Here is a 27,768-nt window from a genome sequence, read left to right as displayed (position 1 = left end):
CCCCAAAAGACTCTTTCTTTCTCTATCTCTCCCTTTGTATTACTTTCTTCAGCTCCTTTTCAGTCCACCTGCACAAACATGAAAAGTGAAGCAAGCAATCAAAATTAATTATGATCTACAATTTAAACAAATGACTTTATGCAGTAATGTACAACTGTTAGCCTTCCAGAGAGAATAAAACTGTTGCTACTAACGTTGTATTGCAATTACAACAAAACCATCTGCACTTCAGGAAGCCTAGCTATTTATCCTAGCTATTCAATTTCACTATTAACAATACATTGAATCCATTCCAATTACTGGAGCTGTTTCCTGGTTTGATGTATTTTTCTTGTAAGCTGATAACCGAACACCAGAAATAAAATCAGAAAATGCTGCAAATGCATCGAGTCAATTTGCATCGGAAGGAGAAAACTAGTCCAAATCCAAAACATTAACCTTTCATTAAAATACTCTGGGTCCTAATAAAGTGTTGTTCAATAGAAATCGGTGACTAGCCACAGGGGATAATAGCATTTTAGCCACATGCACTAATTTTAGAAGAAAATGCCTGACACACAATACAAATAAATGTACTTCACACGTATACTTACTTAGCAAACATCTACCGCCATGCAGTGCAAAACTTTGCTGTCTTTCTCTTTCACCAAAGTTTGGAATTCTGGCATCAATCGGACACGGGGCATCTTAGTGCAGCTTCTAGGTTTCTGTCCAGCAGGTGTAGGTGGTACATTGACTTGAGAGTGATTGCTGAGAATGTTGACTCACACAAGACGTGCCAGGCCCGTCCCTGCTCTCCATCCAGAACGCGGTTGGAGGCTGCTTGTTCTTTGCCCTTTGCCATGAAGTGCCCTGTTGGAGCTGCCCGTTATTGACTTGCTTTCTTCTGCCTGTCTGGAGCGGTGATTCTGATTGGTCCAGCTGAGAAAAATTGGGAGAGAGGTAACATGAGTTGCCAACTCGCTATTACCCATTTTACACTATCGTACAAAGACAAGATCCACCCCTCTGCTTTTATAGCTTACCATTTTACTAACAAATGCACAAAGGTGTTAAAATACATTTTGAGATCACATGCCCAATCATAGATCATAGACTCATTGAAACTTACAGCACAGAAGGAGGCCATTCGGCCTGTCATCCCTGTGCTGGCTCTTTGAAAGAGCCATCGTGCTTAGCCCCACACCCCCGCTTTTTGTCCGTAACCCTGTAAGTTGCTCATCCTCAAGTACCCGTCCAACTCCCTTTTAAAATTATTTGTGGAATCAGCTTCCGCCACCTTTTCAGGTAGAGCGTTCCCGATCCTGACAACTCTCTGAGTGAAAAAAATTCTCCTCATCGCCCCTCTAGATCTTTTGCCAGTGATTTTAAATCCATGACCTCTGGTTATTGACCCACTCACCAGAGGGAATAGTTTTTCTATCTACTCTATCAAAAACTCTCATCATCTTGAAAATCTCTATTAGCTCACCTCTTAACCTTTTCTGTTCCAAGGAGAACAGTCCTAACTTTTCCAACCTCTTCTCATTCCTGAAGCCCCTCATCCCTGGTAACATCCTGGTAAACCTCCTCTGTACCCTTTCTAAGGCCTTTACATCTTTCCTGAAGTGTGGTGCCCAGAATTGTCCACAATACTCCAGCTGACGCCTAACCAGTGATTTATAAAGTTCTATCATGATCTCTGCTTTTTATTCTATTCCTCTATTTATAAACCCAAGTAACACATATGCTTTTTTTAACCACCTTATTAACTTGCTGTGCCACCTTTAAGGATTTGTGTATGTCGACACCAAGGTCTGTCTGCTCATCTACACTTTTCAAAATCGTGCCATTTATAATATACCGTCTTTCCATATTAGTCCTCCCAAAGTGCATCACTTCACACTTCTCCACATTGAACTCCATCTGCCATACTTCTGCCCATTTCACCATCCTGTCGATGTCATCCTGAAGCCTATAACTATCCTCATCACTATCTACAACATTCTCAAGTTTCGTATCATCTGCAAACTTTATAATGCTGCTCCCTACACATGAGTCTCGGTAGTTTATAAAAAATTGAAAAGAGTAATGGACCTAAAACTGACCCTTGGGGAACACCACTGCAAACCACCTCCCAGTCTGAAAAACATCCATCCACCACCACCCTTTCCTTCCTGTCACTAAGACAATTTTGTACCCATACCGCCACTTTCCCCTTAATTCCATGGGCTTCCATCTTGTTAATAAGCCTTCTGTGTGGCACTTTGTGGTCGAATGCCTTCCGAAAGTCCATATATACAACATCTACTGCACTACCTTGATCAAGCTTCTCTGTTACCTCATCAAAGAATTCAATCAAGTTAGTCAGACACGATTTGCCTTTAACAAATACATGCTGGCTCTCCTTGATTAACCCATGCCTTTCCAAATTAAAGTTTATTTTGACCCTGATATTGGTTTCCAATAAGTTCCCCACCACCGATGTTAGGCTGTCTAGCCTGTGGTTTCCCGGTTTATCCCTCTCCCCTTTCTTGAATAGTTGTATAACATTTGCAACCCTCTGGTCCTCCGGCACCACTCCTGTATCCAATTAGAATTGAAAGACTGTGACCAATGCCTCTGCTATTTCTACCTTTGCTTCTTTCAGCAATCTAAGATGCATTCCATCTGGACCGGGTGACTTAACAACTTTCAGTAATGCTAATCTTTTTAATATGTCTTCTCTATTTATTACACTCCTGTCCATAACTTCTCTCTCCTCTTTTAGTGTAACTGTCGCCATCATCTGCTTCCTTTGTGAAGACAGATGCAAAGTACTCATTTAATACTTTAGCCATGTCTTGTGCCTCTCCATGAAGATTTCCAATGATGGTGTGTCTTGCTCATTTTTTATTAACGAATCAAAAATGCATTTGCAACATATGGATTCTGAATGAGCCACATGAGGCTTATGGATAATGAATTGGACAACACTGTGATAAAGGATCACATGCAAAACAAAAGTCTTTGGCTGTCAGATGCTGAGCACCCTGTTGTGCATTTCCAGCATTTTCTGATTTTAATTCTTGAGTGAATTTGATTATTTTTAAAGCACCTTTTTATCACTATTAATATAATAAAGCTGCAAACACAAGTGATCACATCATAATGCTGCATTGCAGTGCAGAAGTTAGCTAAAGCATTTTGCAAATGTCTTTCTAGTGAGTAAAATGGAACGTTTAAGCCCATCATGGATATATGCCACATTTTCCAATTAACCTTTATTTAAAAATATTCCGTGCTTAAGAAGTTACAAGAATGATTGATCATGTTGCCCCCATAATGAATTCAGCGATGCTGCATAAATTACTGAGTGTGGCAATTGTTTGACCAAAAAGAAAATCCATCAGTACAAATAAAAATAAATGTGGTTACGTCATTTGTAGCAATGTCTCTGTTCTGGAATTGTAAAGTATTATTGTGTTTTATGTGTTGGTGTTCCTCAGTTTATAGTAGTTTCTACTGTTGTTAAAGAGGACTAAATCTACTGATTAAAACTGCAAAGTGATTGAAGATAATTTATTTCTCCTTTGCATAGAATTGAGACATTCAGAGAGAAATGGTCATTTGAAAGAGATTGGAGGTGATTTTAACTGCCAGCCGCCTGAAAGATTTGATGTTCTGGCTGTTAATTCTAAGCGTAAAATGAAGGATTTTTTTTAATGCATTCTGTTTTTACCATGGTTACGTACAGAAAACAGCGTTCCAAGCCTTACACTGAACCAGCTCAATTAAAGTTCAGTGCGGGGGCAGATCTGGACGCATCATGTCATAGCACACCTAGCAGGGAGCCTGAGCTATTGATGTTCAGCTGGTCCCAGTGCATCAGTGTGCGAGCATCAAGATGCTATTTTGAATTATGTCACATGCACGTGATACACTGAAGTGGTTCAGTGCATTAGCAGGCCAGGGAATGAGGCAATTGATCTAGTGGCAGATGGAAGACCTGTGAAAATGATGGCTCTATCCTGCTGATGGGTCTACTGAGGTATGGCCATTGACTTTGAGAAGTGCCATTGGTGTCAAGAATGCTGTGCATTTACTCCAGTGAGGAACAAAAGCCTTTAGAAAGGAGTACTCAATTAAGTTAAACCTTCAGCCACTTGCAGTTTGTATCACTGGGTTTGTCACTGTAGAACATGAAGCTGTAGAATTTATATAAAGCTTTCTGGATGAGCAAACACATGTTGGTATTTATATTGTCGCACAGGATGAAAACACGCTGCAATTTCTACAACAGATTCAGTCAAACAAGTGTCACTTCCCTCGTGGTTTTGCAATCCATCAAATGCTCTTGCCTAGTCCTACACAACTAGACTAGGCTAGCACAAGGGAAACTATTGTGCTAATGACAGTTTGTCACAGAATACAGTACCTCCTCCTGATAATTTTGCAGGATTTCTTTGCAGCGAGTCACATCTTAAATATCTTTCCTCTATTTTCAATAGATTGATGCGCCGTGTCGCACTACCGACAAGAAGGTTAAGCTGTGCTTTGGCAGTGCTTTTCAATACATCTGCAAAACTTTATTCAAAGGCACCTATTCACCACTCAGAAACTGTTTCAGAGTGGTAAGTCACTGTATAATCACGATAGCGGAAATACTCAGCTTTATGTATCTTGTGTCTTAATGGGTGCCCTTATCTCTCATGAATAAACTGTACCTCCTAATACATCATCAGAAAGTGATATAAATGTCAATGGCCCCAAATTTGCGGGGGCCACAGCCCCGGCAATTACACCAGGATGGCAGCCTGCCACTGCCTTGCACTGTCTGCAGGGTGCGTGGGAGGACACCTTGTTTGCATAGGCCTAGGAGGTGCTCGTACCATTATGGGCACATCTAGGACGTGCGTCAGCCCACACAGGCTGGAAACTCTGGCAGCTGCTACTGTCCGACAGGGAGAGAAGGGGTTTCTCAGCTTCTCCTCCCTTGACCTGCGGGAGAAACAATATTGTTTCTCCAGGAGGTGGGGTGGGGTCATTTTTTTTTAAAGTACCAGTTCCTCTGGGGCCCAGGCTGCTTCCCTGACCTAGTTGCTCCCTTCAGGAGGGTGGTACACCTCATCTTACCGGCCTCCAACCTTATGCCGGATTCCACTGAGGGTTGGAGAAGGGTAGGCAGCCCCTGCCTCCTCTGATGCAAGAGATCACATTTGAGACTGGCTGAGGTTCCTCCCAGAGAAGGCCCCTGAAAACTCTTGGCAAATCCGGATCCTGGCCAATTTCCGGGGCATTTCCTGCTGGAGTCAGTGTGGTATGATATTGTAGGATTGTACTGCTTTTCTGGGACACAACAGTTTTGCGTGAGTAAATATGCTGAGTATGTTGTACGACTCTCTGCTAACCTCAATAAACCAAACACAACACGCCCTATAGGATACTTTGAAAGCAACTCATTATCTCCACCTTGTAAATATAGGTGTACCATGAAGAATAGCCATAGTAAGCTTTTAAAATATATATCCACATATTAGTACACATTCTGCAATGACTATGCAAGGCCAGGCCTGGAGCAGTAGAGACATTACTTCATTAACCATCCACGAGAAGAGATTAAGAAATATACAGTTAGTAGGTATATAGTAAATCAGTCAAATGACTGTAGGGAGGTAATCTGGTATGAATGTACTGGGAAGAGTTAAGAGGAAGGCCATAACTGATACTTCCTGTTTCTCATTAGTGAGTAAACAGATGTTATTGTGCAGACTCATTGTAGGGAGATTCATCAGACATAGTTAGAACACGTTGACATCAGGTAAAAGGACGTAATTAAACACACAAAATGTACAGACACTGGAGCTCCTTGAGGACTTTTAATCTGGTCTTGCTGAGGCTAGCATAAGCAGTTAAGATGAACACTTTCGATCTCCTGAAGGAGTCCCTGGTATGTGATCTATAATGTTATAATTGGTACCTAGATTTCATATACACTCCATTTAAGGCATTGTGTTTTATTATCTCATTACCTTGATTTAATAAAGAGAATTAACCAGATCTTTGAATGTTTCTCAGTCCTCAAACCTGTATTAGAGGTAAAGGATATATGACTCTATCCTATAATACCTCCACATACAGACAATAGGGATATATGTCAATAGCTGTATAAACCCAACATCTGTGTTTTGTTAGCAGCTGAAACAGTAAATGCTAATCACATACACCTGTGAGACTGAGATTTTAATTTCTAACACCTATGAGACAAGCAAAAGACAAAAAGACAAATGCATTTCTTTCCTTGTTCTAATTTGATTTCTGTTTTTTATAAATAAGTTGAATTTTGAAAGCAAAAAAACTTCTTTGAGGAAACAGAGAGGAAAGGAGGGTATCACAGTTGGGGGAGGAGGAAAACTGGTTGAGGGTGAAGGGGCTTATAGCCTCTCACCTGCCCTTGGGGTAAGTGAATGGGAGTGAAAGGAGATCTAAAAGTGAGGTGAATGACAAATGCTTTCTAATATAACAACAACTTGTATTTATATAACGCCTTTAACATACTAAAACGTTCCAAGGCGCTTCATAGGAGTGTTATAAGACAAAATTTGACACCGAGCCACATGAGATATTAGGGCAGCTGACCAAAAGCTTGATATATATAGTTTGATATAACAAGGTTTGGCTGTATTTTTATAAGCGAACATGAATATATAATACAGTCCTCACAGATCTTTTATGATGAATATTTTAGTTATTAATGTATGCTTGCAAATGTTCATAATGTGAAATTTGTGCATTTCTGCCATGTTTTTAGGTAGATCCTGTTCCATTCTATGACATGTGCCTGAATGACATGTGTGAATCCTCAGATCTTCAGCCAGGCTGTAACCTAGCAGCTGCCTTTGTCCACTTGTGCAACAGGAATTTTGTCCCTCTGGAAATTCCATCACAGTGTGGTAAACTTGGCTAATTTTCATCCGATCTGTTGATAAAATGATAATGTCGAATCCCAGAAAATACTGTAATAACTGGGCCTTTTTTTGCTTTCTTGAAAGCTGACAAACTGAGTAATAGCACTGCTATATGTATAATAGTTTTGTACTTCATGGCTGTGTGACACCCAATTTCACCTGGCCAGCCTTTAAAGGAACCTTGTCCATTGTTGTCTGAACCCGAGGTACAGTGCTTCACAGATGCTTCCAAGAGGGAGGGAAAACATTAATCGTCAGCTTGGCTTGCATCCAGCAGGGTAGTGATTGAGAGAAAGAAGTAAATGACTCTGTTCTCTTTGTCCATACCTGTCTCCTAAATACATAACACTTGCTTCCTGGTAGCTAGTATAATGCACCAAAAATCAAAAGCTAAAAAATATGGGATATCTTTTCCTACTTGCACTAATATTAGTGATAAAACTGGTGGTTATGTTTCAGGGATAATCATAGAACCGTACAGCACAGAAGGAGGCCATTTGGCCCATCATGCCTGTGCCAGCTCTTTGAAAGAGCTCTCCAATTAGTCCCACTCCCCTGCTCTTTCCCCATAGCCCTGCAATTTTCTCCATTTCAAGTATTTATCCAATTCCCTTTTGAAAGTTATTATTGAATCTGCTTCCGCCACCCTTTCAGGCAGTGCATTCCAGATCCTAACAATTCATTGCGTAAAAAAAATTCTTATCTTACCTCTGGCTCTTGGCCAATTACCTTCAATCTGTGTCCTCTGGTTATTGACCCTTCTGCCATGAGAAGCAATTTCTCCTTATTTACTCTATCAAAACCCTTCATGATTTTGAACGCTACTGTTAAATCTTCCCTTAGTCTTCTCTGCTCTAAGGAGAACAATCCCAGCTTCTCCAGTCTCTCCACGTAACTGAAGTTCCTCATCCCTGGTACCATTCCATTAAATCTCCTCTGCACCCTCACCAAGGCCTTGGAGTTGGCAGGTTGGGAAGGCTGAGTTGGGTGATACACCAGTCACAATGTAACACAAGTGTCCTAAGGAGAGCTCAGAGAGGACATTAATGCAATGGAAAGGAAGGATATTAACTCGGATGAAACGGAATCTGTATGGGTAGAAATGAGAAATAGCAAGGGGAGGAAAACGTTTGTGGGTGTGATATATAGGCCTCCAAATAGTAATATGGAGGTGAGGGAAGGCATAAAAAGGGAAATTAGAGAAGCGTGCGATAAGAGCACAGCTGTCATCATGGGTGACTTTAATTTACATATTGATTGGACTACCCAAATTAGTAAAAATTCTGAGGAGGAGGAATTCCTGGAATGTTTTCGGGACGGTTATCTGGACCAATATGTCGAGGAGCCGACTCGAGATCAGGCCATTTTAGACTGGGTATTGTGCAATGAGAAGGGACTTATCAGCAATCTTCTTGTACGAGGCCCCTTGGGTCAGAGCGATCATAATATGATCGAGCTCTCAGTCGAGATGGAGAGTGAGGAAATTGAATCAGAGACTAAGGTCCAGAACTTAAATAAAGGGAATTACGAGGGTATGAGACGGGAATTGGGTAAGATTGATTGGGTGGTGTTTCTGGGGGGATTGACAGTGGATAGACAATGGCAAGCATTCAAAGATAGAATGGAAGAATTCCAGAACATGTTTATACCGGTTTGGCATAAAAATAAACCTAAAAAGGTGACTCAACCGTGGATAACGAGGGAAATTAGGGACAGCATAAAATCAAAAAAAAGGGCATATCAACTGGCAAAAAAAAGCACCAGACCGGAAGATTGGGGGCAGTACAGGATACAGCAAAAGAGGACAAAGGGATTAATCAGGAAGGGGAAAATAGAATACGAAAGTAAACTTGCAGCAAACATAAAGACAGACTGCAAAAGCTTTTATCGGTATATCAGGAGGAAAAGACTGGTAAAATCCCAAGTCGGTCCCTTGCAGTCCGATTCGGGAGAATATATAATGGAGAATAAGGAAATGGCAGACCAATTAAACTCATACTTTGGTTCTGTATTCACAAAGGAGGACACAAATAACCTCCCAGGAATATCGGCAAACATAGGGACTAATGAGAGGGAGGAGCTGACAGAAATTAGTATCTCTAGGGATATGGTGTTGGGTAAGTTGAGGGGACTGAAGGCCGACAAATCCCCGGGGCCTGATAAACTACATCCTAGGGTACTTAAGGAGGTGGCCCTGGAGATAGCAGATGCTCTAAGGATCATCTTCCGGAACTCCATTGACTCGGGAACAGTACCCGTGGATTGGAGGGTAGCTAATGTTACCCCAATATTTAAAAAGGGGGGTAGAGAGAAAGCAGGGAATTATAGACCAGTAAGCCTTACATCGGTTGTGGGCAAAATGCTAGAGTCCATTATTAAGGATAAAATAGCGGAGCACTTGACAAATGGGGAAAGGATCGGACAGAGTCAACATGGATTTACAAAGGGTAAATCGTGTTTGACTAATCTGCTGGAATTTTTTGAGGAAGTAACTGGTAAAATAGATGGGGGAGAGCCAGTGGATGTGGTGTACCTTGACTTCCAGAAAGCCTTCGATAAGGTTCCACACAAAAGATTATCATGCAAAATTAAGGCTCATGGGATTGGGGGCAAAGTATTAACGTGGATAGAGAACTGGCTGGCGGATAGAAAACAGAGAGTTGGAATAAACGGCTCGTTTTCGGAGTGGCAGGCAGTGACCAGCGGGGTGCCGCAAGGATCTGTCCTGGGACCCCAGCTGTTCACAATATATATAAATGATCTGGATCAGGGAATTGGATGCAATATTTCCAAATTCGCTGACGACACTAAACTAGGAGGAGGGGTGGGCTCTGATGAGGATGTCAGGAGGCTACAGTGCGATTTGGACAGGTTGGGGGACTGGGCGGATACGTGGCAGATGCACTATAATGTGGATAAATGCGAGGTTATCCACTTTGGGGGTAAAAACAGGAGGGTGGATTATTATCTAAATGGCAATAGATTGGGAGATGGGGAAGTGCAGAGGGACCTGGGTGTTCTTGTGCACCAGTCACTGAAGGAGAGCATGCAGGTGCAACAGGCGATTAAGAAGGCAAATGGTATGTTGGCCTTCATATCAAGGGGGTTCGAGTATAGGAATAGGGATACCTTACTACAGCTGTACAAGGTGCTGGTGAGACCGCATCTGGAGTATTGTGTACAGTTTTGGTCGCCCCATCTGCGGAAGGATGTTCTTGCCATGGAAAGAGTGCAGCGGCGATTCACCAGGCTGATACCTGGAATGGCGGGAATGACCTACGAGGAGAGATTGAATAGTTTGGGCTTGTACTCACTGGAGTTTAGAAGATTGAGAGGGGATCTCATCGAAACATATAAAATTATGGCAGGCCTGGACAGGCTGAATTCAGAGAGAATGTTTCCAATGGCAGGGGAGCACAGAACCAGGGGCCACAGTCTAAAAATAGCGGGCAAATCATTTAAAACAGAGATGAGGAAGAATTTCTTCACTCAAAGAGTGGTGAGCCTGTGGAATTCCCTGCCACAGAGGGCTGTGAAGGCTAATTCAATAAATATTTTCAAGAGAGAATTGGATATATTTCTGAAGGCTAAGGGGATTAAGGGTTACGGAGAAAAGGCGGGGACGGGGTACTGAACTGGTAAGATCAGCTATGATCTCAGACGAAGATCAGCCATGATCTCATTGAATGGCGGAGCAGGCTCGAAGGGCCGAATGGCCTACTCCTGTTCCTATCTCTATGTTTCTATGAAACCTCCTGTGGGATAGAAGAGTGAACATTAGCAAACAAAGAAACTTTTGTTACTCCATTACTTCTGTTATGATAATGGCTGATTGGAACAAAGATATTTTACAGAAAGTAGGAACTACTGATGCGACGCACAATCGAAGGCTTGCAGTTTCCTAGTTCATGACAAGAAGAGTCATCATATAAATACTCTGTCAAAACTGTTTCAATTTTGTGAAATAATCATCTGACATTTCTGAGGGTTATTTTAATTTGTGTGATAGTTGCAACAAGTATTTCGGAGTAGCAATCAGCCGTGTAAATTGGGGACTCTCAAATTACCAGTATCCACCAGAGGGGTTCTATCCAGTATGGCAGACAAGCGAAGTTCCACTGTCGTATTCCGTATTCAATTATGTTTTTCCTCATACAGTGGCTGGCAAGGACAGTGACAGCATGCAAAATGATGATGTGGTAGATAACGAGCAATTGCTGACTTTAAAACCAGCAGATGTCCTCTTCATTATTGAAGAAAGAGACTGCAATAAGCCAATTGTTGCAAAACTCCCTTCACTTATCAACTCAATGGTTGACACCTTCAAGAAACAAGGTAAGTTTCCCCTTCTGTTTTAATTTATTAAGCACATAATTGACTTGCCTGTTGAAAGAAAGAACTAGAAAGGGAGACGGGAGAAGGGTGGCAAGATGTCTAGACCAGTACGGGGGGAATAGTGAATGAGAGTGGGCTCTGAAACTCTGACATTGCCATTGTGCTGTCAGAACTGAAGCAGGGCAGGATTTCCTCCTACCATGACATCCTGGTCATGACTTTGTCCTAAATTGTGGAATTAGGCTATTTGAATATAAAAAGACATAGGGGGAAAAATTCAGTTGTTTGCACCTCCCACCTTAAGAAGGCGCCAATTGGGGCGCAAAGCAACTAGCGCCCGGGCACGGCGATATTTGTGCCGCTCGCTAAATTAACTAGACATTTTGCGGCGGCGCTAAACACTTCCGCCACGATTTCCTACGCCGGCAGATTGTGACGTCATTTGAGTGCGCAACGCCCCGTTAGCGCCCCGGACCGGATATTGAGTGGCGCCCCCTGCCTTACCGCCTGCCGCTAGCAACGACAGGTTGAGGGGAGCGTTATGCTGTCAGAAAGGGACTAGGGGAGCGCTATTTAAAGGCGACCGCTTCCTGCCTTTTTTTGTCGGTGACATTTTTGCACCACGCAGTCAGAGAGAGAGAGAGAGAGACTTCTGGAGAGATTCAACGCTGTGTGAAGGAGTTTTGAGTACTGAGCAGCACTTTGAAGGTTTATTTTGATTTGCCCTTCTTTGCTTCGCCAGCACGCTGAGGTAGCACCTCACTTCTCCGGCGTTTGCGCCTTAAGACAGGTGTGAAGCACCTGATTTAGCGCTCCAATCACCTCCAGGGGCGATAAAAGCCAAGTTTGCTGTCGGAGGCGATAATTAGCGCCAGGCGCTGAACTTTGCGCACGGCCGACAACGGCGCCCCAAATGGGGCGATACCGAATTTTTCCCCCATATAGGCTACCTAAAGCCAGCCTGCAACACTTCAGATAGTTGGTGGTCTTACTGTTTAGTGTAGCATTATCCTGCATGCTTCTTTCATTTCCTCCTCTTCCTGCCCCTGTTCTGTCTCCAGTATAAGGACAGATATAGAAATGCCCATAGTGAGCTTCATGGTAAAGGCACCATGATGGAAGGGTGGGAAGAAAAAGATCTTCCTGCCTGAGACTGCTGAGAGGCACCTTGCAGAATTTTTTTTTTTTTTTAACAACACTGCTGAGAAAACATCTTTTTAAATTGCTCCAGTCAAGATTGCTATTCCGGACAATGACAGTCAGAGCCGGTGAACTCAACCATTTCCTGCTTTGATGAGTCATGCACGTAACCTTTTAAGCCAGATGCAATTCTGGTGTAGATGGCAGAATTTCTGGGCCAACAGCTTTGACCCTCATTATCCTGACATTTGCAAGCATGCACCACTTTGACAGGAGACTGGGAGAATCAGGGCCAATATTCTAACTTCTAAAAGATGTTTTTACATAGAAACATAGAAGATAGGAGCAGGAGTAGGCCATTCGGCCCCTCGAGCCTGCTCCGCCATTGAGATTATGGCTGATCATCCAAATTCAGTACACTGTCCCTGCCTTCTCCCCATATCCCTTGATCCCTTTAGCCTCAAGAAATATATCCAACTCCTTCTTGAATATATTTAATGAACTGGCCTCCACCGCCCTCTGGCAGAGAATTCCACAGGTTCACCACTCTCTGGGTGAAGAAATTCCTCCTCATTTCAGTCCTAAATGGCTTACTCCTTATCCTTAGACTGTGACCCCTGGTTCTGGACTCCCCAGCCATCGGAAACATCCTTCCTGCATCTAGTCTGTCCAGGCCTGACAGAATTTTATAGGTTTCGATGAGATCCCCTCTCAATCTTCTAAACTCCAGTGAGTATAAGCCCAATCGACACAATCTCTCCTCATACGTCATTCCTGCCATCCCAGGTATCAGCCTGGTGAATCTTCGCTGCACTCCTTCCATGGCAAGAACGTCCTTCCTCAGATAAGGTGAACAAAACTGCACACAATACTCAAGGTGCGGTCTCACCAAGGCCCTGTACAACTGCAGCAAGACATCCTTGTTCCTGTACTCGAACCCTCTTGCTACGAAGGCCAACATACCATTTGCCTTCTTAACCGCCTGCTGCACCTGCATGCTTACCTTCAGCGACTGGTGCACAAGAACACCCAGGTCTCTTTGCACTTCCCCTTCTCCCAATCTATTGCCATTCAAATAATAGTCTGCCTTCCTGTTTTTGCCACCAAAGTGGATAACCTCGCATTTATCCACATTATAGTGCATTTGCCATGTTTCTGCCCAATCACCCAACCTGGCCAAAATCGTACTGGAGTTTCACGACATCCTTCTCACAGCATACCCTCCCACCCAGCTTTGTGTCGTCTGCAAATTTGGAGATATTACATCCAATTCCCTCGTCCAGATCATTACTATATATTGTGAACAGCTGGGGTCCTAGGACCGATCCTTGCGGTACCCCACTAGTCACTGCCTGCCACTCCGAAAACGACCCGTTTATTCCAACTCTTTGCTTTCTATCCGCCAACCAGTTCTCTATCCAAGTCAATACCTTGCCCCCAATCCCATGTGCCTTCATTTTGCACGCTAATCTCTTATGTGGGACCTTATCGAAAGCCTTCTGAAAGTCCAAATACACCACATCCACCGGTTCTCCCTTATCTATTTTACCAGTTACATCCTCAAAAAATTCCAGTAGATTAGTCAAGCACGATTTACCTTTTGTAAATCCATGTTGACTTTGTCCGATCCTGTCACTGCTTTCCAAGTGCTCTGCTATTACATCTTTTATAATGGACTCTAGCATTTTCCCCACTACCGATGTCAGGCTTACCGGTCTATAATTCCCCGCTTTTTCTCTACCACCTTTTTTGAATAGTGGGGTAACATTAGCTACCCGCCAATTCATGGGTACTGTTCCAGAGTCTATCGAGTTCTGGAAGATGACCAGCAATGCATCTACTATTTCTAGGGCCACTTCCTTAAGTACCCTAGGATGTAGATTATCAGGCCCTAGGGATTTATCGGCCTTCAGTCCCATCAATTTTCCTAACACCATTTCTCTACAAATACTGATTTCTTTCAGTTACACCCTTTCATCAGACCCTATGTTCCCCGGCATCTCTGGGAGGTTATTTGTGTCCTCCTTTGTGAAGACAGAACCAAAATATGTATTTAGTTGGTCTGCCATTTCTTTGTTCCCCATTATAAATTCCCCTGATTCTGACTGCAAGGGACCTACGCTTGACTTCACCAATCTTTTTCTCTTCACATATCTATAAAAGCTTTTACAGTCAGTTTTTATGTTCCCTGCAAGCTTACTCTCATATTCTATTTTCCCCTTCTTAATTAATCCCTTTGTCCTCTGTTGAATCCTAAACTGCTCCCAATCCTCAGGATTATTGCTTTTTCTGGCCAATTTATATGTCCTCTCCTTGGATCTTATGCTATCCCTAATTTCCCTTGTTAGCCATGGTTGAGTCACCTTTTTTGTTTTATTTTTATGCCAAACTGGGATGAACAAATTCTGTAGTTCATCCATTCGGTCTTTGAATGTTTGCCATTGCCTATCCACTGTCAACCCTTTGAGTGACATTCCCCAATCAATCCTACCCAACTCGCTCCTCAGACCATCGTAGTTTCCTTTATTTAAATTTAGGACCCTAGTCTCTGAGCCAACGACTTCATTCTCCATCTTAATGAAGAATTCGATCATATTATGATCGCTCTGACCAAAGGGGCCTTGTACAACAAGATTGCTAATTAATCCTTTCTCATTACATAATAACCAGTCTAAGATGGCCTGATCTCTGGTTGGTTCCTCAACATATTGGTCCAGGAAACCATCCCGTAAACACTCCAGGAATTCCTCCTCCACAGTATTGTTACTAATTTGGTTAGCCCAATCTATATGTAGATTAAAGTCACCCATGATGACTCCTGTGCCCTTATTGCACGCTTCTTTAATTTCCCTTTTAATGCCATCCCCAACCTCCGCCTTACTGTTTGGAGGTCTATATACCACTCCCACTAACGTTTTCTGCCCCTTAGTATTTCTCAATTCTACCCATACAGATTCCACATCATCAGAGCTAATATCCTTCCTTACAATTGTGTTAATCCCTTCTTTAACCAGTAATGCTACCCCACCTCCCTTTCCTTTTTGCCTATCTTTCCTGAATATCGAATACCCCTGGATGTTGAGTTCCCAGCCTTGGCAATCCTTGAGCCACGTTTCCGTAATCCCAACCAAATCATATTTGTTTACCTCTATTTGCGCAGCCAATTCATCCATCTTATTACGAATGCTCCTCGCATTAAGACACAAAGCCTTCAGGCTTGTTTTTTTAATGCTCTTAGACCTATTAGAATTATTATTTACTGTGGCCACATTTGATTTAAACCATTGATTTCTCTGACTGCCACTTTTGTTTTTCTCCTTCCTATCTTTTGCTTTTATCCTTGTTTCCCTTTCCTCTGTCTCCCTGCTCAGGTTCCCAACCCCCTGCCATTTTAGTTTAAACCCTCCCCCAGAGCACTAGCAAACACTCCCCCTAGGACATCGGTTCCAGCCCTGCCCAGGTGCAAACCGTCCGGTTTGAACTGGTCCCACCTCCCCCAGGACTGGTTCCAATATCCCAGGAACTTGAATCCCTCCCCCTTGCACCATTCCTCTAGCCACGTATTCATCTGAAATATCCTTCAATTTCTACTCTGACTAGCACATGGCACTGGTAGCAATCCTGAGATTACTACCTTTGAGGACCTATTTTTTAATTTACCTCCTAACTCCCTATATTCCGCTTTTAGGACCTCATCCCGCTTTTTACCTATATCGTTGGTGCCTATATGCACCGCGACAACTGGCTGTTCACCCTCCCCTTCCAAGATGTTCTGCAGACGCTCTGAGACATCCTTGACCCTTGCACCAGGGAGGCAACACACCATCCTGGAGTCTCGTTTGTGACCGCAGAAACGCCTATCTATTCCCCTTACAATAGAATCCCCTATTACTATAGCTCTACCCCTAGTTTTCCTCCCGTGCTGTGCAGCAGAGCCACCCCTGGTGCCAGGAAGTTGGCTGCTGCTGCTTTCCTCTGATAAGCCATCTCCCCCAACAGCACTCAAAGTGGTGTATCTGTTTGAGAGGGGGATGTCCACAGGGGACCCCTGCACTACCTGCCTGCGCCTTGTACTCTGCCTGTTGGTCACCCATTCCCTTTCTTCCTGTCCAACCTCTACCTGCGGTGTGTCCAACTCTGTAAACGTGCTATTCACGACGTCCCGAGCATCGTGAACGCTCCAGTATGCATCCAATCGCAGCTCCAGCGCCGCAATGCAGTCTGTCAGTAGCTGCAGCTGGATGCACTTCCTGCACATGTAGTTGTCAGGGACACAGGAAGTTCATTATAGTGATTAAGCTATAAGTTTTGTTACTTTTTTAATTGTACTTATTTGGAAAGGATAACTCTAGCAATAATGTTGCTGCGGCTAACTTCACAACCCACAGCTGACGAAAATGTTTTCCATACGAATATCTATGATTTTCTTTTCTTTCCCAGGAGTCACAGATGTGAAATTTGGTTTAGTTGGCTTTGGTGAAGATGGAGTTCATGAGCAGCACCTCCTCACTGTGAAGAGTGATAACTCGACCTCCTCACCATGGCACTTGGAAAAGGAGCTGGGGTAAGGCTGTAAAATTAGTCACATCAGTAGTACTGAAGCCTTTTCAAGAACATAACTACTGCTGAAGAGAACACTTTTAGAAATTCAAATGCAATGGTACTCTGTTATAAGAGTATCCTATTTTCCCAGGAAAAAATGATCCATTGGGATGTCCTTATAAGAACATGAACTAGGAGCAGGAGTAGGCCATTTGGCCCTTTGAGCCTGCTCTGCCATTCAATAAGATCATGGCTGATCTTCTACCTCAACTCCACCTTCCCACACTATCCCCATATCCCTTGGTTCCCTTAATATCTATCGATCTCTGTCTTGAATATACTCAATGACTGAGCATCCTAAGCCCTCTGGGGTAGAGAATTCCAAAGATTTGCAACAATTTAAGTGAAGAAATTTCTTCTCGTCTCAGTCCTAAATGGTCGACCCCTTATTCTGAGACTGTGACCCCTGGTTCTAGACTCCTCAGCCAGGGGAAACATCCTCCCAGCATGTACCCTGTCAAGCTCCTTAAGAATTTTATATGTTTCAATGAGATCACCTCTCATTCTTCTAAACTCTAGGGAATATAGGCCTAGTGTACCCAATGTACTCAACAAAGCTGGGTTATATAATACATAATGGGTATTGGGTATTTCAATGATACGTAAGATCACACTTCAAAATCTTTATTTTTAATTGTTCAACCATTAGAGTACGAAAGTACATTTCCTAAAGCTGTACTCCATGTATAGTCAGTAGGTTAGTCAGTTTACAGCTTGAAGACTAACTGCAGTCTTTACAATCCTCTGTTGCAACCTCACATTGGATTAATGCAATTCAATGTTTCCTGCCCAACCAATGGATAAGCTACTTGGCCCTGAGATTCTGCAGGCCTACCAGCAGCCTCCTGCCATAAATCCAGTGGAACCCCCAGAGAAACAGCATAAATGGCTGAAAACGACAACTAATGCCATTTCTTGGGGGATTTTTACCAGTGGAAGACCAGTGCTAGCCTCAGGTCCCTGGAGATTCCAATGCACTTCAGCCCAGCCTCTTGTTCTTGACACATTTCAGCCCAGCCCTTCCTCGTGAGCTCAGCCTCTTCTCCACAACACGGTTCAGTCCCATCTCCTTGATTCATTAGCTACTCCTCCCTAATGTGCTTTAGCCTTGTATCTCTGACTTGTTAGCAATTATTTATAAATGTCATTAGAACATAACATAAGAATTAGGAGCAGGAGTCGGCCATACGGCTCCTCGAGCCTGCTCCGCCATACGGCCCCTCGAGCCTGCTCCGCCATACGGCGCCTCGAGCCTGCTCCGCCATACGGCGCCTCGAGCCTGCTCCGCCATACGGCCCCTCGAGCCTGCTCCGCCATACGGCCCCTCGAGCCTGCTCCGCCATACGGCGCCTCGAGCCTGCTCCGCCATACGGCGCCTCGAGCCTGCTCCGCCATTCCATAAGATCATGGCTGATCATCGACCTCAACTCCACTTTCCCGCCCACTCTCTATATCCCTTGATTCCCCTAGAGTCCAAAAATCTATCTATCTCAGCCTTGAATATACTCAAAGACTCAGCATCCACAGCCCTCTGGGGCAGAGAATTCCAAAGATTCACAACTTTCTGAGTGAAGAAATTTCTCCTCCTCTTGGTCTTAAATGGCCGACCCCTTATCCTGAGACTATGCCCCCTAGTTCTAGACTCTCCAGCCAGGAGAAACAACCTCTCAGTATTTACCCTGTCAATCCCCTTCAGAATCTTGTATGTTTCAATGAGATCACCTCTCATCCTTCTAAACTCCAGATAGTATAGGCCCATTCTACACAACAACAACAACTTGTATTTATATAGCGCCTTTAACATAGTAAAACGTCCCAAGGCGCTTCACAGGAGTATTGTAAGACAAAGAATTTGACACCGAGCCACATAAGGAGAAATTAGGGCAGGTGACCAAAAGCTTGGTCAAAGAGGTAGGTTTTAAGAAGCGTCTTAAAGGGGGAAAGAGAGGTAGCGAGGCGGAGAGGTTTAGGGAGGGAATTCCAGAGTTTAGGGCCTAGGCAACAGAAGGCACGGCCACCAAAGGTTGAGCGAGTATAATCAGGGATGCTCAAGACAATCAGAAATTAGTCCACAATTCAAAATAAATGAGCATTTAATTGGCTATCTCAATCAGACAAGCCATGAAATCAGTCCATCGGCCCTGCGTTCAGTGGGAACTCACGCATGAAACCTTAATTTCCCACTTGAGGATCATGATTCTGTTTTTGTGTGCATGGACTGGTATTTCCCAGCATTGACTTTGATTTCTCTTGCTGGAGAACGATATCCTATATTAAAACAATAACCTTGAACTGCTATCAATGCTGGGATAGCCCTGCTTCCACAGCTGTAGGGGAAGACTTGCAAATCCCAAAGCCTGGGGGGGTGGCGGGGTGGCTGGCTATGAAAGGAATACTGTAAATAAATAAAGTGAGAATAAGAAGTGAAAGACATGGAAAGGAGGATAAAAGAGAGGCAGGAAGAATGGATTAATGTCACTTGTGGCCCATGTGATGGACGCAGCTTATTGATATTAATCATTTATGATTTTTGCACAAAGCAGTGGTTCAGGTGTGTGGCTCATGACTAAAGGTTTCAGACCTAAGATTTGTCTGATGTTGTCATCACTGCATAAAGGTGGCTGATGTGGGAAATGGAAAAGAAAATCACCATTAAGGCCCAGAATTTGCTACCAAAATAACGACGAGTTTAATGGCACTTGCCGTGATTAATGTGTAAATTTTCCAGCAACTCGTGTCGAGGAAGAGCTACCCCGTGAATTGCATATCGCCTCAAGCTGCTGGACAGTTTGTGCCGCTCCACCGTTAGCCCCGCGAAAACAGCATCTCGCCCTCAACTGCCCCGTGAGTTTCTTGAAGTTGCTGCATTCGCACATTAATTGCCCATTAAACTCATCGCACAAAGTTAGGAGTACTACTCGATAGCGTAAGTACCCGACTGCTTTCCTGTGGTTGGACAGAAAGCCCAAAGGGATGGGTTTATTTAAATATTAGGGACAGGCCTCACCCCCCTGATAGTAGCTGGGCTAAAGTGGTTTCCACGCAGCCGAGGTAGCAGGATGTCAGAGGGCTGCTTGCTGCTCCTTGCGAGGGGGTCAGAGGCCAAGCCATCCAAAGAATAACGTCACTCCAAAATTCTGCTGTGCAGCTCCCTCGATGGTGGGCCCCGAAATTCCAACAACAATCGCTCCATCTGGGATTGATCGCCGTTTGAATCTGACACTGTGGGGCCCACATACACTACAAGAATGCCAAGTACATTTGCTTCCTGCAGACCTACTTACCACTGGCTTCTATAGAAACAGGATTTCCAGGGGAGCCTGGGAACACCCCCTCCCATCTCCTAGACACACCTGTAATAATGTCATTGGGACGTGAGGAGCAGTTGGAAGAAGTGCGCATGCCCCTTCCATCAGAATTCACCATGTGACCCGGGAAGGGGTGAAAACCGGAACGGTTCCAACCAATGTTCCCTCTAATTCTTTTTTTTTGTGCCTGGTCCCTTTAATTGGTTGCGCGACCCATTCAAATTTTTGCGCATGCGCAGTTTCTTCCATGTAAAAGCCAGTGAGCGGCCTGCGCGGGACCTCTAGACTGCCGCCCGGCCACACTGCTTAGCGGGAACGTTGGTTCCAACTCAAATTCCAGATGCTTCCACCCCAAAGAAGATCAGCAGTCCTACCCTTTGGTGTTCTGATTGATTTGATCAGGCTAATCGCGAACCAGAGATTGGATAGGCGTGATCAATAACGAACGCTAAACTTTTGGCATTGAATGTCTTACACTGTTTTATCTGTACACCTACCAGTACTCTGATGTTCACCCACAATGTCTCTCACAATGTGCCAGCTGCTGTGAAACTGGTAACGCAGTGGCCGTTCCGCACTGAAGCGACCAAGAGCGCCATTCTTCTGACTTGTTCCAGGTGTCATCGAAATTACAAGGTAACTTCATGTTAATTACACCACATACACTGAGGTTTTGTCACACTTGTCTGAGTAAATACTCATTGCCAATAATATATCACAAAGGAAAAAGAATGTTGTCAATAGTTAATTGCATTGACTGTTTTGAATGCTAATTTCTCTTGGCACCTTGCAGTAGCTACAACTACCCTCTGTCCTATGGGAAATATCTACACAAATGTAAATGATGCTTTCTAGTTGATTTTTAATGAATGTACCAGGATAACTGGACTGGCGGGATGAGTTTAATCCAGTTAAACAACCCTGCCTGATTTATTTATGCCCCTTTCTATTGCAGAGCCATTTCAAGCAGAAGTGGTTCCTGTTGTGTGCTAGGGCTCCATGTATCCTGTGGGGTGCAATCCACAGCACCAGGAGCAAAAGAGATTAAAATAAACTCTGCTTGGCCTGCCGTTTAAAAGTTGTAATCATATCTTTCATTTTGTGGTCATGGATCATTCCCGTTGGCTGAGGAAGTTCTGTACAGGCCAGTAATGCAAAAACCAGTGCAGGTGAGCCGAGGACTCGGCCCAATTGCAACCAGACAAAATGGCATCTGTTTGTATTGACCACTGGTAGCACCGCAGCCTCAGGAGGAGCCATAGGCCTGGAAATGTCGACCGCCCAGCTTTGCTGGCGTAAGTGCCCGCCTTGCCCAAGACCAGAGATTCCATCCCAAAATTTTGGAATGGGGCCATTTGTATAGCTTGGGTGGGCCGCTGGCACTTGCAAGGGCGTGTCAGCGATGCCCAGCCCCCGCTCGAGGTGGCCTGCCCTTCTAAGACAAGGAAGAGACCTCCAGAGACCCAAATGGGCAAAATATTTTTTTTTTAATGGAAACTACTCTAATTAGAGAGGGTACTGTTAAGTCTGTGTGTTATATTGAGAATTACTACACAGACCACAAGAGTAAAATTTAACAGGTCTTTACTGGTTGAAGGTCAGGGCGGAACTGCCCAATAAATCATTACACAGCACTTATATACCGGTGTGGTCACCGCCGGTATTACAGTATACAGCAGCCAAGATAAAGTAGTGCAACTCTTAAAATAGTTCTCTTAAAGGTGGAACGGTTACTAAAATAGTTCTCTTAAAGGTAGAACGGTTACATACACTACAGGTACTTACGCTAGTGAAGATTTGAGGGCCTTTTTGAAGCCTTAAAGACACTCGGGCTAGGTCTGAACTGGCGTGGGTTGTGTTGAAGCCATTCATGGGTGTAAAGGAAGGAATCTCCTGCAAAAGCTTTGGAATTGCCCCCGACATTCCTCCTTGATGTAGGAAGGGCAGGTGGGTGGGCAGACAGAACAGTCCTCCCCGACTAGAATTTAAAGGTCCAGTCCAAAAGGGGGCAGAATCCCATATTTCAGCAACCCCACCAGGAGAAAATGTGATTTATCCTCTCTCCAGCCCCAGGAATTTTGGAGCCTTGGAAAACAACCTACTGAGGTGGTTCTTGGCTTTTGGCATAGCAGTAACAGCACCACATTTATATTACATCACTGTTACTGAAGTCGCATCTGTATTCAGTGACAGTGCTGTAATCTAAAGGGAGCATGAATTTGTCCTATTCTGACTAGTCCCAGATGCTGTCTTTTCTAGCTCGTGTGGTCATAGCCTTCTGACACCACTAATAATTTCTGTTGTTTTGTTAGCTGTCTGAGGATACTTTGCAGAGCTTGCTGACATCCTCAGGGATCATACTGCATGTACTAAAGGACATGAGGTTTCAGCTGAAGAATGGAAACAGTGATGCCAATGTTGTCGGCTTGGATGACAGCAATCTCTTTGGAGGCAGCACTATTGGCTACGGTGGGAATCGGCCTTTTAAAACATTACGTCATCACATTGCGGTAAGCTTATATTATTTCAAAGGGAAGATTCACACTGGGGAGAACACTTCAAATATACAGCATTTCCCAGCCCATTCAATTTCTAAAAAAGAGTTGTTTGTTTATTCTCATTACCTGTGAAGAAAATCATCACTTTTAACTCCAGCTGATGCCTTGCTGGAAACCAATTACATCAGGCTTGCTAGTGTCAAGATAGCCAGCCTGCTGACGCACATAGTGGGCTCATCAGTGAGCAGCGCTCATTGAAGAATAAACAACCTCATCCTTCTTCCTATGTGTCAATTCCAGAGGTCTAAAATTATTTTTTTTAATTCAGTCCGGCGTGGGCATGCTTAAGGTCAAATCTGCCGGCAAACTTGTCGCATTTATCAGTGGAATGTTATGTTTTCTCTTTTATAATTGTATGGCATCCGTAAAAGTATCTACGTGAATCTCTGGACAAATATGGTCAAAGGGATGCTTGGTGCTGCTAATGCATTAAGGTTGAGACTTTTCTGGGACAAAAAGAAGCCATATGTGAAATTGTTTCTGTAAATTTATTGCACCAGTCACAGGGAGCTGTTAAAATAGTGTTGTGATGTAACTAGAACTGTAACACAGTCTCAAGCATCATGACATAATTCTATCAGCATCAAAGCTAAAAATTCATCTTTGCGGTTCTACTTGCCCTGTCGCTCGATCTTTCGTTCCCCTCCTTTTACAGAAGCTAATCTCTATCTTCATTTAATGCCTCCCTCACTTCTTGGGCCCACCCTCATCTGAACCTCCCCAACTCTCTGATCTCACTTCCTCCAATCACTAGTACGAGGAACAGCACCTCACCTTCTGATTAGGCACTTTGCAGCCTTCCGGACTCAATATCGAGTTCAACAATTTCAGATCATAACCTCGGCCCCTATTACATTTTTACTTATATTTTTTTCCACCCCTTTGTTTTGGGTCTTCCCTTCCCCCCCACCCCCCCTTTCCTTTTTTTTCTCTCTCCCACATGGCAGCTGTCTCTCATCCTGCCAGTACACTTCACACCTAATCTGAGCCGTCTTTTGTCTCCACTGTCCTATTACCATCTCGTCTGGTTTTGAATACCTCTTAATGTCTCTTTTACTTCTTTTGTTCTATCGCAGCCCTGCCTTCAATCTATTTTATTTCCTTTCCAGTTTTGAAAAAGGGTTAGACCCGAAACGTCGACTCTAATTTCTCTCCACGGATGTTGCCTGGCCTGCTGAGTTTTTCCAGCATTTTCTGTTGTTATTCCTCCAATCACTATTTTGATTTTACCACTGGCTATTTACATGATGACAGCTCGAGCTTTGCAGCCCTGCATTAATGAGCCAGCAGGCGCAGCATTATTTACATTCCTACACACAACTGTGGCTAAATGATCCCGTTCGGACATGGAATATATTTCTACTGCCTTCATTTTGTCTTTCAGTTGCCTGCGGAGGACGTGTGTCTGGCTGCAGCTATCAAATCAGGAGGTGCAATATTTGACTCTTCAAAGTTCATCAAACAAAGCAAACATTTCCTCCAATTGTTTAGTTGCCGAGTCACTAGGATGTATCAGGCTGGCAAGTGTGAGATTTGCCAGTCCATCACAGGTTGAAACCGCTTCACATTTGTTATCTTGAGTTGACTACTTCATAGCAAAAGAATGTCAGATAATTATAGCGGCAGATGCACAATATGAGGAATGCATACTACAGCCTGTAACACCCATGGAATTAAAAGTCATATTTTCCCATTCATGACATTGCAGTCCACACAGTGATGTCACCGTACACATTACCCTGAGTTCCTAGTCTAAGTTGCAAATTATTTCAAATTCATTTTTAAACAATAAAACAAAACAATGTTTATTTTCACTCTGTGACTTGCTCGTACAGTCAGTCCAGCGCTGGATTTATATTCTTAACATATTAATGGGTGGGATATTTTTTAAACTCCCTAAATCATTGTTTTTCACTCCACAAAATGTGCTTGAACGTTTAGCAGAAAGAATTAATACTGACGATGAGAGGGAGCTAAACATGGCAGATATGCTGCAGAAGCCCAGACTTGAAAGCTGTTGTTTTGACATTTCAGCTCAACGGAGTTGCAAGGTGACTCATGCCAGCTAGTTTTTAAGCCATGGCTCTGCCTTACTTGTGGGAAAATAAAAGAACATATATGCAGGGATCTATTCAGCATCCTTTATATACTATCAGTGTTGCGTGGATAACTGTGACTGGGTATCTGGTGTCAGTGCCATTTAATATAGGTTAACAGTAAATGTTTGATTTCCTCATTTTCAAAGTATGACTAATGCAATCCTTCTGAATCATACTATATGAGAAACTGAGCAACCAAAGTGAGAGATCATTTTGTGTTCGTATTCTGCTGAATAAAACACAGAGCAGTACTTGGTTTATAGTGGGTTACAGGCAACGTTCCCGCTAAGCTGCGTGGTCTGGAGGCCCCGCGCAGGCCGCTCACTGGCTTTCACATGGAAGAAGTCGCGAATGTGCGAAAATTCGAATGGGCTGCGCAGCCAGTTAAAGGGACCACGCATGAAAAATAAATAAAGAACATAAGAAATAGGAGCAGGAGTAGGCCATTCGGCCCCTTGAGCCTGCTGCACCATTCAATAAGATAATGGCTGAATTAGAGGGAATATTGGTTACCAGGCACATTTGATGAGTTCAAATCATGCAGTAAATGGGAAAGATCAAGATTCAGCTATTTTTGGCAGCATCGTACAAATCCTGAGATCATGTTGCAGTCTGAAATCCTCCCCAACACTTTTTATATACTGTACGATGCAGATTTATTATTGTACTTACTGGAAGTCATTGTGGTGTGATGGTTTGCCAGTGCTGTAGAGTTTACTGTTGTCCACAATGAAAGCCTGAAGCCGGTTCGGTTGCCTGACAAGATGAGGAGGTTCAATAGCAGTTACAACAAAAGAACAGAGGTCTAGCACATCCAATGGCAGGAATGGGCAGCAGCATGGGAAAATGCTGATTAATATGGCGCTGAAAATCATAGCCACTACATTTTCTATACAAAGCAAAAAGCTTTAGCATAAATTACTGGAATCTTCATTACTCACATTAGATGATATCAGTTATGACAATAATATTCAGGACATTAAGAAAGGTATCAGATTGTTGAGTAGCATTAATAGTTTAGTACAGAATTGTAAATATCTCAAAATTGCACAAACTTGGTGCCTTTTTATTTTTGTCTATCAATTAAAAATATTACCAGATTCCTTTTCCCTGAAACATTTTGTTTGTACTAATAAAAAATCATTCTTTGATTTTGTGAAGTTTAGGTTATCAGTCTCAGTAAGGTGTACTTTTAGTGAGTGAATCGTAGATGTCATTTTCCCTTTGGGCATTAAATGTCCTGAAATATTGCTTTTAGATTCATGTTCAAAAGCTCAGTCAGTTTGCTTGAGAAATGTTTAAAATAATATTACCTGCAGGTTTCCTACACGTGACTTTAATTGAATTACACCTTTTTGGAATCTAGAGAAAGCAAATTGTTAGTTAAAATCTTGTGATTCTCAGTTTTTCTATTTTGTTTCATGCTAGCAGTGAAATTATTTTATTAGAATTTTGTAATGAGTTCCAGTCCTTATAACTCTGTGATTGGAGGGTACTGAGTCTTGCCAATGTTTTCAATGTCTTAGTTCTCCTTTACCTCATTGATGCAATGCACTTTTATATTTGGTTGTGTGTATAGATTAATTTTTTAACAAAAAAAAAGTTAAAAGTTATTGTGTGCATCTAGTCTTAATTTGACAGTACTTGGTTTGTTGTTAAAGCATGAATGGGGGGTACAGTACTCTGATTTCAAAACGTGCTGCAATATCAGTTCTTTTATGCGACATGTAATATGTTAATTTTCAGGTTCAAATTGGATTTGTGTAACCCATACCATCAGTGTTTTTGATATGTTTGACTTTTTTTTTGACAAAAAATAAACTTAATTCAAAATTGTGTGGCAATTTCCATAACTCCTAGATGTCACTATTACATCTGTGTAGTAGAAGCTGGCCTTTCAGGACTTTTTGCCCTGTTAGTGTGCCTTAAAATTTAGCAACATTTTGACCAGCTGCAATTGGGCTCGTTTTAATTCACTTTAAAGAATCTGGATAATGCGGGGAATTATAAGCAAAGGATTTGTGCGCTGAGATTCATCGCTTAAGCAGATCATTCACTTACCAATTGGCTTCACTGTATAAACATTAAGGCTGATTTTAACTTTTGTTCATAGCGCTAAACAGGTGGTAGTGGATCGGCCGCCTGTTAAACACCTCACCAGATTGTCCTTTCCATTAAGCTCTGCCTCCACCAAAAGTTAAAATCAGCCATAATGTGGCAGCACTGCCTATTTAGATGACAAATATTCAGGCAAGTACTTGGCCAACTGTTTGTTGGTTAGATGGGTGGAATTATGTTTTAATTCATTCTCAGGTGTGGGCATTGCTGGCAAGACCAGAATTTATTGCCCATCCCTAGTTGCCTTTGAGAAGGTGGTGGTGGTGAGCCGCCGCCTTGTCCGTGTGGTGAAGGTACTCCCACAGTGCTGTTAGGCAGGGAGTTCCAGGATTTTGTCCCAGCGACGATGAAGGAATGGTGATATATGTCCAAGTCAGGATGGTCTGTGACTTTGAGGTGATTGTGTTTCCATGCACTTGCTGCCCGTGGCCTTCTAGGTGTTGGAGGTGCTGCCGTAGGAGGCAAGTTGTTTCAGTGCACACGGAACGCCATTGGTGGAGGGGTGGATGTTTAGGCTGGGGATGAAGTGCCGATCAAGCACATTGTCCTGGATAGTATTGAGCATGTTGAATGTTGTTGCAGCTGCACCAATCAAGGCAAGAGGTAGAGAAGCATTGGGTAGATTTTCATCTGTAGCACCTAAGCATAAAACAATCACTTGGGCACAGTATGGAGAGGGAAA

General features: G+C 43.2%; 1 protein-coding gene across 1 annotated transcript in view; it reads left to right on the top strand.

Moving 5' to 3' along the window:
• apoltp (apolipoprotein lipid transfer particle homolog) overlaps positions 1-26,804 on the top strand; it is a 433,926-nt gene extending 407,122 nt beyond the window's left edge. Inside the window, exons 71-77 of the mRNA XM_086000433.1 lie at positions 4,470-4,592; positions 6,770-6,911; positions 11,085-11,261; positions 16,842-16,965; positions 20,812-20,947; positions 22,624-22,821; positions 24,254-26,804. Of these exons, the coding sequence (XP_085856559.1) occupies positions 4,470-4,592; positions 6,770-6,911; positions 11,085-11,261; positions 16,842-16,965; positions 20,812-20,947; positions 22,624-22,821; positions 24,254-24,424 (1,071 nt within the window). The 3' untranslated portion in view covers positions 24,425-26,804. The remainder of the gene's footprint in view (positions 1-4,469; positions 4,593-6,769; positions 6,912-11,084; positions 11,262-16,841; positions 16,966-20,811; positions 20,948-22,623; positions 22,822-24,253) is intronic.
• Positions 26,805-27,768: the final 964 nt, after the last annotated feature.

The sequence above is a fragment of the Somniosus microcephalus genome, chromosome 11 (assembly GCF_052327205.1).
Source record: "Somniosus microcephalus isolate GS21.2 chromosome 11, FLI_Smic_1.0, whole genome shotgun sequence".
Lineage (NCBI taxonomy): Eukaryota > Metazoa > Chordata > Chondrichthyes > Squaliformes > Somniosidae > Somniosus > Somniosus microcephalus.
This window is presented reverse-complemented; position numbering and strand designations above follow the sequence as displayed.